Consider the following 12,946-nt stretch of genomic DNA (forward strand, 5'->3'; position numbering starts at 1 on the left):
CAGGCTCTCCTTCCTCCTCCTCCTCCAGCACCACTCAGCTTCCTCACTGTTCTGAGCACAGCTCTACCAGCAAGGGCACTGAATCATTCCATGTCTCTGTCACCCAGTGAACAAGGCCCAGGGGAACAGGCCTGTGTCTCCTTCACTGCAAATCCCAGAAGCGTGAACCATGCAGACAGGTGTCTAAGTAATTCTTGGACATCAGAATGATAGGTTCTGGTCTACCAGATGGTTTGTGTAAATGAAGGCGGCCCCTTCCTGGAACTACGAAGAAAGCTGTATGATTCTTCTTGTCTGTCATTCAAGTGAATTGAGGGATTTTTATAGGAAAGATTGACATCCTTTGGTTTCCCCAGGTTATGCATGTCAGTACTGACATGAGATCACTAACTAGCCTGTCACTTCAAAAACAGGTCATTGCTATTGGAAATGTGTGCTGACTAGAGTGCCATTTAAAACTACATTATTTACCTGTAAAAGACCAAATCATAAGTAGGCAGAATCAACCCATGCTTTTATTTTCATTGCATATAAAAATTTTATATGAAGGTATTGATGTACAGTACTATCCCCATGGGCTGTAAGAGAGGCTAAGAAACCACTAACAGAATCATCTGTGATGCTCACACACAATTTACCACTCTGAAAACATACCCAAAGAAATAAAACAATTAAAAAACTGAAATCAGTAAGGATGTATTTTGTAAGTATAGTGTCCCGTTTGTACTGTTTAAAACAAAAGTAATCAAATTCCTTTGGGCCAGGGCTGCTAAAATCTACAGTTTGTGTCAAAAATAAAAATGAAATAATAAGAGGCTCGTTTTTTCCTAGAAAAAAGAATCTGTCTTTTCACTGTGTCACACGTCCTAAGGGCTGGGCTGCAGTGAGAGGGGGCCACATTTTCCACCAGGAAGCGCTCATGGCTTTCAGGACTAGCCATTGTGCAAGGTCACACTAACAATCCTACAAAGACATACATTTTTACAGAAACAATTTTAGAGAGACATGAATTCACTATGTTAATGGGAATTGGCATCATATAACTATGTTTAAGTCAGATGATTTACATGTATATATTTAAACAGTGTGTATGTATATGCATTATACATATATACTATGTATTATGCATATATAAATTTGATCTTGGAGAACAATTAGTATTAAAAATAGTATAAATTTTTGGTATGACAGGAAGCTGGTGAGCAGAGGATTAACCAAGATGAGTGAGCTATGACTCCTGCTTTGAATCAAATTCATCTTCCTGTGAGGTCTAGATGCCAACAAGCCATTCTATAATCACTGGAGATCATTTCCCTAGTACAGGTTTGGGAACAAGAAAGCTAATCCAATACGTCCAAGTACAATAGCTCCTGGTACTCACTGGGAAACAGTCACCATCTGTGGAGTCTTGCTCCGTGGAAACAAGTACTCAAGAGCTGGTATCTCAAAAGGGTCGGGAGGTTCTCCAGCAGTGATCTATAGTTTTGAAGAAATCCAGCTATTGCCAGAAATCCAATCAGGGAAGAGTGTGGATACGAAATGCCCAGCCCGAGCCTCATTATCACTTCACTTTGAAATGCAGCAAAACAGAAGAAAATATTGGTTACAGTTAAGGCACAGCCCTGGGACCAAAGACCTGAAGCTATGATATTTAAATTTATATATCTTTATGTACTTTATATTTTTCTTGAATCTTCCATAAACAAGCTCTATGATGACAAGACTATATTACAGAAGAAAAGAAAAATGTACAAGGAGCATGTATACACACCGTTCATTCTCTCACCAAGAGTTTCCAAATATGTCAACACCACCCCACCGTGGGACGATGTTTTAATAAGAACTGATAATTTACAATTAACATTACAGTATGTACATTGCAATAAATACACGGTTGTAAACAGACAAACAAGACTGTATTACAGGTAAGGTCATTTGGTGAGAAAAAAAATACATGGCACAAAAAATAAATAATGCATTAAAATTATCATAAAGCTTTCTGTAAAATCTGTTTCATTCAAGTCTTTTTTTCTTTCCTTATCTGCAATTTGTTCTATCTACACTGTTTACTTGTGTCTTTTAACTGATGTGAATGAAAACATAATGAGAACATCATTATTGTGTTCAGTAACTTGCAAGCTGAAATGTACTGGTTTTACACAAACATGGACTTGGTTTTCCCCATACAGTACCCAGATATTGCATTTTCTTATGGCATTTTAGGAAACGAAACCACTTGTATAAAGATGTTCTTTTTAATGCCGTGTGTCTTGGGAAACACATGTTGGTGAGAGAGTGAGGGGGCAGGCGCATGGGAAAGGGGTGGGGGTAGGGGTGGGGTAAGCAGATGGTTTGGTGGGTATAGTACGATAGTCTCTAACTCTTGGATATTAGGTGTCCTCTACAGCTTAACTGTCCGCCAGGGGATGCCATTACAGGCCAGTGCCGTTCAAACCCAACACACTGGGAAGCAACAGCTCCGTTAGTGCAGTTATGAACCCTTGCAGGTATAAATCTGTTTATGATATATTGCTGCTTATTGTAAGTTTCTTTTCATGATGAAGACTGCAGGCACTCTGGGGTGGGGGGGAAATGTCACGTGTAGGAAGGGAAGTGAGATTGCTTTAGAAAAGGGGGAATCAGCTCGAGAGTCTTTGCCTTTCCTTCTGGACCTCCTTCAGGGATACATACAATGAAAAGAGAAACCGGTGCCCGAACGTTTTCTGAAAAGTCTGGTCACACAACGGCAGATTATGCTCCATTTGCTTTTTACAAGGGTAAAGGAGGCTGGCACTCAGTGATCAGTTACTTGAGGCTTACCCTGCCCCATGGTAAAGATCAGAGACCATTTCTGTACCAAAGGTTCCAAGCATCATTTGGATTTAAGAGATGGAAACAGGGTTTCAGCTCAGCTTGGGTGTTTTCCCTGGCTGATGATTTCCTTTCTCAGTGCTAGCCCCCCGCCACTTCCTTGAGAAGTTTTAGACATGTTCTTTCAGACTTACGATTTTTCTTACATATTTCATTTACCATTTAGTCAGGTACCGCTCTTCCCTTTATTCCCCATTTGGACGCCAAAAAGAAAAACAGTAACATGGGCCCCAAACTCCCAGAACACGACTAAGGTCCAGACTAAACATAGGCTGCATGGGGATGATTGCGATCAGCAAGTAACACTGGGAGTTAATTTATAAAATCAATACAGTTCCTGGGGTTGAAATCTGGAATCCCCTCTTAATGCTGTACTGAGGCACTGGCAGACTCTGTCAATCCAATGTTTTAGATTGCATCGCATAACTATCTCCCCGGTGCCAGTGGCAACATTAACTTTCATTCAGTGTCTCCGAAGTAGTCCTTCCTATAGGACAAGTCTGCAGAGCAATGAGAATCGCTGGCAATTTTACACCTTACCGGGCTATCTATTAAGGGAGAGTGGCCGCTCTACTTAGAATCACTTTCCAGGGATACTCCTCATGGAGGTCTTATTTCCATGGGCAGTTCAAACCACAGTTGTCCTGGTATGCGCTGATATAGTCTGCTCACATTCTTAAGAACTGCCTCCGTAGCACTTACCATGTTTTTCCTCTGCAACCCCAGAGTATAAGCTAGTGATGACACAGAACCATGGGGAGAAACGAACGTCAACCCTGACCTGATAACCTGTTTCTCTTTTCTAGGTCAGAACGGTAGTGATATCCTCGATGAGACCCCACCTAGAGAATACGGGCAGATGCTTGGAACACACATTCAATAGTGCAGCATGAAGGAAAAAACGTCTTTCTTCCTATAAGTGGCTGTGAACAACAATAAAGCGATCATGAAATGTGTGGGTGACGACAAGGACATGCATTTGTGAAATACATGTCTCCTGACACAGGAAAATAAAAAGGCATCAGAAGGCAGTCGGTAGGAAAATGCCTGAAAAAGACTGACTCTTTCAGCTACTAGGTATTTACATATCTCCCGTTTACTTTGGACAACACTAACTGATGACTGAGCTTCTATGAGGCTGAAGACACATTTGACATAATGCACATCAAAGGGTTACAGAATAAATACTCACTTTGCACACCATGAAGGAAGCAGTGATGGAGAGCGACTCTCCGGCCTGGGGGAGTTGTGGAACTAAAAGGCGGAGTCAACGGACACTTACAAAAAGGGTTTCCAGCAACATAAAGTTGTTTCTCTGTTTTAAAGTATGGAAGTCATTGGTATATAAAACAATGAATCACTACAAATCGGTTAATTGCTAGGAATTCTAAGGTGCAAGTAAAATTCGTAAGTGAGATTTATCCAGTGTAGCACTGATCTGTACTGAAAACTTGCAAGTTACTCCTTAGGAAAAAAAAAAAAAAACAATAACCAGTGGCAGATGAAGTTCTGAACAGTTTTTTTTAAATATAATACCTCAATACATTTAATAATAAAAGTAAGCTCTACAAAAAATCTGTTTTACATATCATACAAAATGTAGAGGTGTGTGTGGCTCATTGAACCACACTGTTCAGTCTTGTATCAGGAAGACTTGAAATTAGAAAATTATGCAATTTCTGTGGCTCATCCTCCTCCTGCGCACAGACTCAGGCTATGTCCTCTTCGTGACGTTTTCAATGTTTCATCTGTGAGCTCACTCCGTCCCTCAAATGCCTTCTTTCTTCTCAAAATTCCTGCAAACCCACCAGAGAGGAATCCGGCAATCCAACCTACTCCGGGGCAGCCTGATGAGCCACGCCCCCTTGAAAACAGTTGGAGTTGATTTTACCCACTCTGTCAGCTCTGCCAAGCTGAACTCGTGTCAAGATCATGTTCGTGAAGACGTCCCCCTTGCTCCGATGACATGGAGGTGCAAGAACTGGTTACGGTATTCCTGAGCGCCAGACTGAGTAGTTCAAGGTCAGTTTTGTTCAACAAACGTCCTGGCAGATGATAGTGAGGTGTGACCATGGTTGTGGCATGTGACATGCACTTTGGAAACAATTTTTCTACTTTTAAAAAAAAAAAAAAAAAAAAAAAGGCGTGACAGTCTTTACACTGTTACGTGTCAGGACAACAATCATCTGCCACACAAGTCTCGGGCTGGCTTGCCTCCTCCTCCGCTACGGCCTCCTCCTCCACCTGCTCATCAAGGGGGATCTCGGTGGACTCTGAGTCTTGAGTACACAGGGTCTTGGAGTCGCTGCAGCTAGTGTCTTCCTCCACTTGGCTACCACTGTCCTTCTCAGTGTCTGACTCACCGTCTTCCTCTAAGGTTAGTTCAAACTGGAATTTTTCAGTTTGGCCCTGCCGGCCCTCCTCTTGGTCATCGGGGGCAGGGGAGGGGCTCTGAGGGATTGTGCTCTGGTACCACTCGCGGTTGTCCTCCAAAGTGTCCAAAATGTCCTGGGCATCGGGGTGTACGAGGTCTGCCCACGTCTCCCAGAGTGGATGAACAATATAGTCTATGAAGCCCACCTGGTCATAAAACAAAAGAAATCCAGTGGGACTAAGAAACTTGGGAGAAAAAGCTTACCCAAATCATGATCCCCCACAGAGCCTGCGCAGGAGACTACTAACCTGAGTCTGATACATTAGTCACCATTTGAGCCAACAGATCATGTAAATGTGGTTACTAGCTGGCTAAAGTTAGAATTCTTAGCTCAAGGGATGCTTACAATATAAAGAATACTAGTTGTTGACACAGTAGGACCTGGAGCCTGGACCTTACTTGAGAATAGCCAATTTGTAGAGAACCCAGATAACTGAAATAAGCCAAGCTTTCAATGTACAGAAGTACATTCGGTGGATACAGTCACAATGAAAGAATTATAGTGCCATACGTGTGGCTATATGACTATAATTCGTCAACAGATGTAAAATCCACCATGTCAAAACCAAATTAATTAGGGCTAGAGAGATGGCTCAGAGGTAAAGAGCACTGACCGCTCTTCCAGAGGTCCTGAGTTCAATTCCCAGCACCCCCATGGTGGCTCACAGCCATCTGTAAGGAGATCTGGCGCCCTCTTCTGTGTACACAATAAATAAATAAATCTTAAAAAAAAAAATTAACAAAAAGAAAAACACAAAATGCTGTGAGGCATGAAGCTGGAACAGAACAGCCAGATGCTTCAGCTGTGGCTCAGCCCCATTCTCTTGAGTCGTGGCATTACCTGTGATTTTTCCACAGAGGCATTGTGCTTGTCACACATGGGACTTATCTCCATGCCACGCTCCCGCTCTCGGTCTCCCTGGCGGAAGAACTCCTCCATTATCCGGTCCGTCCACTGGCGGTAGAGCTGGAGCGGCTTCGTAGGGTTGCTCAGGTCTGCGCAGTGCACCATATTCTGAAGGACCTGAGGCGGAGGGAAGCATTCTGCACTCAGCAACCGCTGCTCTCGGTTTGAAACTAAGCATTCACATCAGATGACTGGGACAACTTAAAAATACATGTAGTGTCAGATCTATTACAAACAGCTCAGCCATGGTGTGCCTCTGTGGTTCACACTTGTATTAATAGTTCCCAATTATGCCACTTCTGCATTTAAGTGTCATGAGAGACACTGTTTGTGTTCATGAATTATTAAATTCCAAGAGGCTCAAATGGTTGGTCTTTGGATGTTAAGTTGTTGTTGCTGTATGTGTAAATGAACAGGCCAATAAGATTTTAAATACAAAGGACTGGGCAGTTTTTTGTCTTATTGGTCTTTTGCTTGTATATTATGATTTCCAATTGTGTGTTTTTATGGCTTGTGTGTGTGTGTGTGTTTCTTGTGTTTTGTTTTTTAATTCTGGTTTGTGTTTTGCTTTCTAAAGAGAGGGAAAAAAAGACGTGGAGTTAGATGGATGGGGAGGCAAGAAGGATCTGAGTGGAAGTGGGAGAGGGGAAGCCATGATCAGAAAATACTGTATGAAAACCACATTTACCAACAGAAAGGAGAAGAAAAAGATCCTGCCTGCAGCCTCTGGACATATGAGATGGGACAAAGGAGGCACAGCCCTATCTTATTCGGAGTCCCTGATGTGTGCATAAAGAGCAGCTGGAGACACGGACTTACCTGGATCCTGTCGGAATAGTTATCAAGGAGGAGGACCCCGGAGCTGGTCACCTTCTTCGTCTCCACCATCGTTTTCAAATCAGCCAGCAGATTCATGTGCTTTGACATGTCTGTCGCAAGTACCTGGCAGGGCAAAGATCGTTTTGTGAAGGAATCATGCCGAAAGGAAAAAAATAATTTGCAAATGGACAAAGAAATTATTTTGAGTTTGAGAAGGAGTGGCGAAACATAGTGAATTTTAATGATGTGTGGAAATGAGTTCATATTGGGGGAATTCTTTTTCTCTTGGCTGTCAAGTTTTCCTGGAGCCCAGAAAAACATAACGCAACACAGAAACATGAGGTACCTGAGCACCACGTTCAAGGTAAATATACCATTGTATTTTCTGTGTGTGTTCTGAACAAGGGAGCCATTGCTGCACTAGAACTAGCTGATTCAAGGCTACTCAAAGACCACGTAGGATGCAAAGATTTTGGGTTAGTTTGCTTTGTTTTGCTGATCTAGAACAAATGATGTCTCCCTGTGTACAACAAAGCAAGCTGACAAGATGGTTCTGTGGGTAAAGGTGCTTGTCACTAAGCCTGATGATATGAATTCAATCTTTAGGAATTCCACTTTCCAGGTAGTGGAAAGAAGAAAACTTACTCCCACAAACCATCCTCTGAGTTCATAGGTACACCAGGGAGGGTACGCACACGCACATACCCAAACAGAAATTTAATAAATGGATGTAATTTTTAAAAATACATACAATTTTGTACTACCCAGAGATTTTCCTATTGTCAGGCCACTCTGGATGATGTACACAGGGAAAAGAATCTAACTGAGGGTATTTCTAAGTGGGTGGGGAGGTGGAAAGACTCCCCTGGAGTTACAGGGGAATCCTCCTCCTCTGCTTGCCACTGGCCAAGAGGAGCAAAGAAAAACCTGAACAGTGAGTCCTTAGTCTTTTGTTTTGCTATTCTTCTCTCATATATTATATCCTGACTATAGTTTCCCTCCATCCCCCTCCCTAAGTCTCCCCCTACCATCTCCCTCCTCCTCCAGATCCACACCCCTCCCTTTCCTCTCCCCCTCAGAAAAGAGCTGCCCCCCCCCACCAGGGACATCAACCAAACCTTTTATAGCAAGTTACAATAAGACCAGGCACATGCCACCACGTCAAGGCTGGAGGAGGCAACCCAGTAGGAAGAAAAGGGCCCCACAAGTAGGCTAAAGAGTCAAAGACAGCTCCCTGCCCCCTCTGCTGGGAATCGCACAAAAACACCAAGCTTCTCAGCCATAAAGTCAAACTCTAGGTTGAGCTTGGGGAGTCCTTTGGAGGAGGGGAGGGAAGGATTGGAGGAACCAGGGGGGTCAGGGACACCACAAGATCGAGGCCCAGGGAATCAACTGACAGGGACTCATGGGGGCCTTGCAGAGATCAGGGAGCCTGTAGGGGTCTGACTGAGGCTGCCAGCAACAGAGACGCCTATTACAGGAGAATATTGCCAGCAACAACAGAGGAAGTTTCCACAACTCCACGTCCCAAATCTAACCTCATACCATCCCTAAGAATCGGTTTCATTAGGTACTTACAATGTCAATGACCATTTTCCTTAAAGATTGTCTTTGTTTTTTGGTCAGATTCTGGAAAATGTCACAGTTTTCTTCTTGGAGCAACTTAAACCCTACAGCCAAATGATGGTTCTCTAAGACAGAGGAGTCGTTGTACATCAAGGCAAGCTCTGAATCTGAAAGGAAGAGCAGCAGCGTGTCACCAAGGCTGTTTAATTAATGTCTGTCTCACTCTTCAAATTTTATGGTGACTCCCAACACTCCAACGGCTGTGACAGGAGGATAATGAGTTAGACGCTGGTCTGGGAAAACATACCAATGAATGAAAACAAATCCCCAAGTTCTTTGATGCCTTGTGTTTAGGATACAGTTGCCCCTGATCTTCTCCATCACCCACCTGCAAATATGTCAAATAATCTAAGAGCCAAAAGAAAGCCAGAACCTCAGGAGTGAATTATAGTTTGACTGATAACGGAACCTTAGGAGTGAATTACACTTTGACTGGTATGTGGTCCTTCCGGTCAGTTCTCTGAAGTGAAAGAAGTGGACCACACTATCTTTTCAGGATCTGCTATCAGATTGTGGCATTATTCTTAAGGTCTGCAACGCATCTGGACATGATGTGTTATTTCCTGGTAGCTGTGGAACTGTAGATGTAACCGTCTTGTTAAATAAGAAACACAGAGCCCATGCAGAGATGAAAGCCCAGGAGGTCAGAGTAATAGCTAAGCGCTAAAAACCTTACCCTTCACTGCCGCTCCTGTCCTTCCCTCCGCAAGAGACCTTAGGGTAAGGTTTTTAGCGCTTAGCTATTACTCTGACCTCTTGGGCTTTCATCTCTGCATGGGCTCTGTGTTTCTTATTTAACAAGACGGTTACATCTACATGGAACACTTGCCCTGATACAGTGTGTGGATCATGGGTGAGGTTGTTTGTATACAGAAAGTTCCAGTATTCAGTTTGTTTACGGTGCTTATCCTTCTAAGTACCCCCACCCCCAAATGTTTCCTCTTTTGAGGCTCCTGGCAGTGCTCTGTGTGAACTGCCTGCCTTCCTGCCTGCTCGTGGCTTCACAGACCCTGTGCATACCTGTCTACAGGTAGAGATTCTGCACTTCACATACTGCTTTGCAACTGTGGATTAATGGTGAAAAGAGACTCTGCCTCTCCCTATTCCTGTAGACAGCAGACTTAGATGAAGAAGGGTTTTGGTTTTTAAGATTTTTTGCTTTATAAGTGTTTTTCCTGCATGTATATTTCTGTGCCATGTGCGTGCCTGGTGCCTATGTGGACTGGAAAAGGGCATTGGCTCCCACGGAACTAGCATTTCAGATTGTGAGCTGCCCTGTGGGTGCTTGGAATCGAACCCTGGTCCTCTGCAAGAGCAGCCAGCACTCTTAAATACTGAGTGGTCTCTCCATGCCTATCTTTAAAAGAAAAGGAAGCAAAATAAAGTGCCTTAAAACTTAAGTTGCTGTAAAAATAGAAAGCACGGGTAGTGGATCTTTACCAATGTTCTCAAAAATACATTCAGGCCAGGCGGCGTTGGCACAAGCTTTTAATCGCAGCACTAGGGAGGTAGAGCCAGGCGGATCTCTGTGAGTTTGAGGCCAGCCTGGTCTATAGAGTGAGATCCAGGACAGGCACCAAAACTACATGGAGAAACCCTGTTTCAAAAAAAAAACACAACAACAACAAAAAAACCAAAAAAACAAAAAAAAACCAAAACAAAACAAAAAAAAAAAAAACAAGAAAGTAAAAAATACATCCAGATGCTTCTTTTACGGGACAAGCATTGGGAACTACTTACTGATTGCTTTGAAGTTGTCAGGGAGACAATGGAGGCTTGGGACCTGCTCCCTGAGGAGACTCTATGATCTTAGTACTACACACATAAGAAAGGGCACATCTCATCTGCTGCTCCCCATGCCAGAAACAGGAGTGTGGAGTTTCACGAATAGATGTGGAAGTATATGGTTCACTTTTATTTTGTCTGGAAAAATGGATACTGTCGAAAGGTAATGTCTGACTAAGTCTGACTAAATCCGAGTGCTGCGATTTTTTCCATGCTAGAGATCAAAGTCTTACTTTTAAATAGTCTATGAAAAACCTATGGATAAACCTGTAGAAATTAGAAATTTAAAATGAAATGGGATCTGAGCACAAGACACTGTACATACACAGCCGAATCATATTAAGCAAGCAAATGCTAGAAGGAAGGCATAATATTGTATAACGCATAGAAATAACATGACTTCATCTACCAGGGTTCTTTTAGGGGAATAAACATATATGTAGATAAGGGGCAGTAACATAATGATTCACCTGGACTTGCAGAAATACTAATAGGTTTATATTCCCCTTGAAGAGAGAGGCAGGGCAAGCTGAGAGGCCACTGCCTCCGAGAAGGTGATCTGTTCTACAGAGGGATGGCTTGTGATGCAGGGTCCAAGGGCACTGCTAAGCTTGACTTCGGCAAGGAAATGATTCCTTAGTGGGCTGGGCCGGGGTAATCAGTTGCTCCTGTCTGATGCTGTTGAAGGGCAACTGGGACCAGGTAGTAAAAGCTTAGTTTTAAATGAAAAAAATACTAGCATTTAAGAAATTGAACCTCAGGGTCATCATTGAACTTTCTATGTTTGTCACTGAGGTTGCGTGGGTCACACAGAAGACGGGAGGTGGCAGTCTATGGCACCTTGCTAAAGATGCTAAAGGACTTGTGTGTAGAGTCCTTCAGGCTCACACTCCAATACAGTGCACACACAGTAAGGCGGGGGAGGACGGGCGGAGAGGCAGGCCACCTTTTCCATGAACTCATTCTTGACTGCTGGAGACATAACTGCTCATTTCTCCCCAACACTCTGGACCACTCAATGACCAATTTATAGCATGCTCCCCGTCTGCCCTTCTCTCTGAACACCGTCTCCCTCCTTGACCCTCCTAACCTACTTAGAGGCTTGTGTCTCTAAACAAAATTAAAGATTATTCCTGGTCATCTGGTTTCTACTACACACCCCTGTAGCTAGAGTTTTCCTGCCTTGCCCACAGTCAGGACAAATCTCTGTCACCCGCCAGTCCCACAGCCGCTCAGACCCAACCAAGTAAACACAGAGACTTATATTGCTTACAAACTGTATGGCCGTGGCAGGCTTCTTGTTAACTGTTCTATCTTAAAGTAACGCATTTCTACAAATCTATACCTTGCCTCGTGGCTTACCAGCATCTTCACATGCTGCTTGTCCTGGCGGTGGCTGGCAGCGTCTCCTTCTGCCTTCCTGTTCTTTTATTTCTCCTCTGTTAGTCCCGCCTATACTTCCTGCCTAGCCACGACCAATCAGGTTTTATTTATTAACCAATCAGAGCAACTTGACATACAGACCATCCCCCAGTACAGTCAAGTGCAGACCATCTCAGACACCTGCACTCAGGCCCATGGTCCTAAACATCCTCTATGCAAACCTGATGGGTAACGCCACAAGGAACCCAAGAAGGGCTCCCACAGGACATACATTAACATCCCACAGCACACTCCCCTTCTTCCTAATTTAAAAGCAATAAGAAGAGACTATCCTAAGCCATCACATTCGGGGGACTCAGCTGCTCTGTCCTGTAAGTGGCTGGCATGGTGTGATGGCCATTCATAAATGAAGAAAATGAGTCTTAGGAAAATAACATTGCCTATATAATATAGCTGGGACACTCTAGGGCCAATATTTAAAGGCAAGCTGTCCCTAGACTCTCATGTCAAGCTTTTATTATAATCTTAAAAAGAAAAAAAAAAAGCTAACAGTAAATCCACCCAGCCAGCTCTGGGTTTTTCTTTATGAGGAAATGTTTTGTTTTTTTTCTGCTTCAGTTTTATTGCTGAGCTGTTTTTATCTTATTGATTTTAATTTTGATGATGGCAGGGCCTTGCTCCAAAATCCTAAAGTTCTGTATCACATATCACCTATGGCTCCCTGCACACAGCTCCAAACAACAACCCCACTGCTACTGGCCTGCCCAAGCACCGATACACCAGTGAAATCATGAGACGCTTGCACAGCAGCGTAGACACAGGAAGAGACTACTTTTATTCTGAGTCATGAAATAAACTAGCAACAGTTTTTCATTCTATTCAGTAATGGGCTAGAGTGACATACCCCAGTGAGGAGAACGCTGTTTCCAAATCCACCCAGGCTCAGGGATCACGAGCACCGCTCTTGGTTACATATAGGGTTATATTATATATAATTACTCTTCTCCCACCTTAGAAGGGTTGGCCCAACATGCCCCACACCACTGGGCTCTTACAAATTTCACTAAGGGACAGAGCTTCCTGAATTTTAGCTGGATTTATTTCCCAACCAAGGTCATTTT

At 43.3% G+C, this 12,946-nt stretch overlaps 1 protein-coding gene across 19 annotated transcripts in view; it reads right to left on the reverse strand.

Annotated features, from left to right (window-relative positions):
• Nucleotides 1–493: 493 nt before the first annotated feature.
• Pde4d (phosphodiesterase 4D) overlaps nucleotides 494–12,946 on the reverse strand; it is a 1,451,136-nt gene continuing 1,438,683 nt past the window's right edge. For all 19 annotated transcript variants that reach the window (XM_016000210.3, XM_076552299.1, XM_076552298.1 and 16 more), the window contains 4 exons: nucleotides 8,610–8,764; nucleotides 7,032–7,154; nucleotides 6,147–6,329; nucleotides 494–5,451 (listed from right to left, as the gene is read on the reverse strand). In XM_016000210.3, coding sequence (XP_015855696.1) covers nucleotides 5,035–5,451; nucleotides 6,147–6,329; nucleotides 7,032–7,154; nucleotides 8,610–8,764 — 878 coding nt within the window. In that variant the 3' untranslated portion in view covers nucleotides 494–5,034. The remainder of the gene's footprint in view (nucleotides 5,452–6,146; nucleotides 6,330–7,031; nucleotides 7,155–8,609; nucleotides 8,765–12,946) is intronic.

This window comes from Peromyscus maniculatus, chromosome 15 (genome assembly GCF_049852395.1).
Source record: "Peromyscus maniculatus bairdii isolate BWxNUB_F1_BW_parent chromosome 15, HU_Pman_BW_mat_3.1, whole genome shotgun sequence".
In the NCBI taxonomy this organism is placed as follows: Eukaryota; Metazoa; Chordata; class Mammalia; order Rodentia; family Cricetidae; genus Peromyscus; species Peromyscus maniculatus.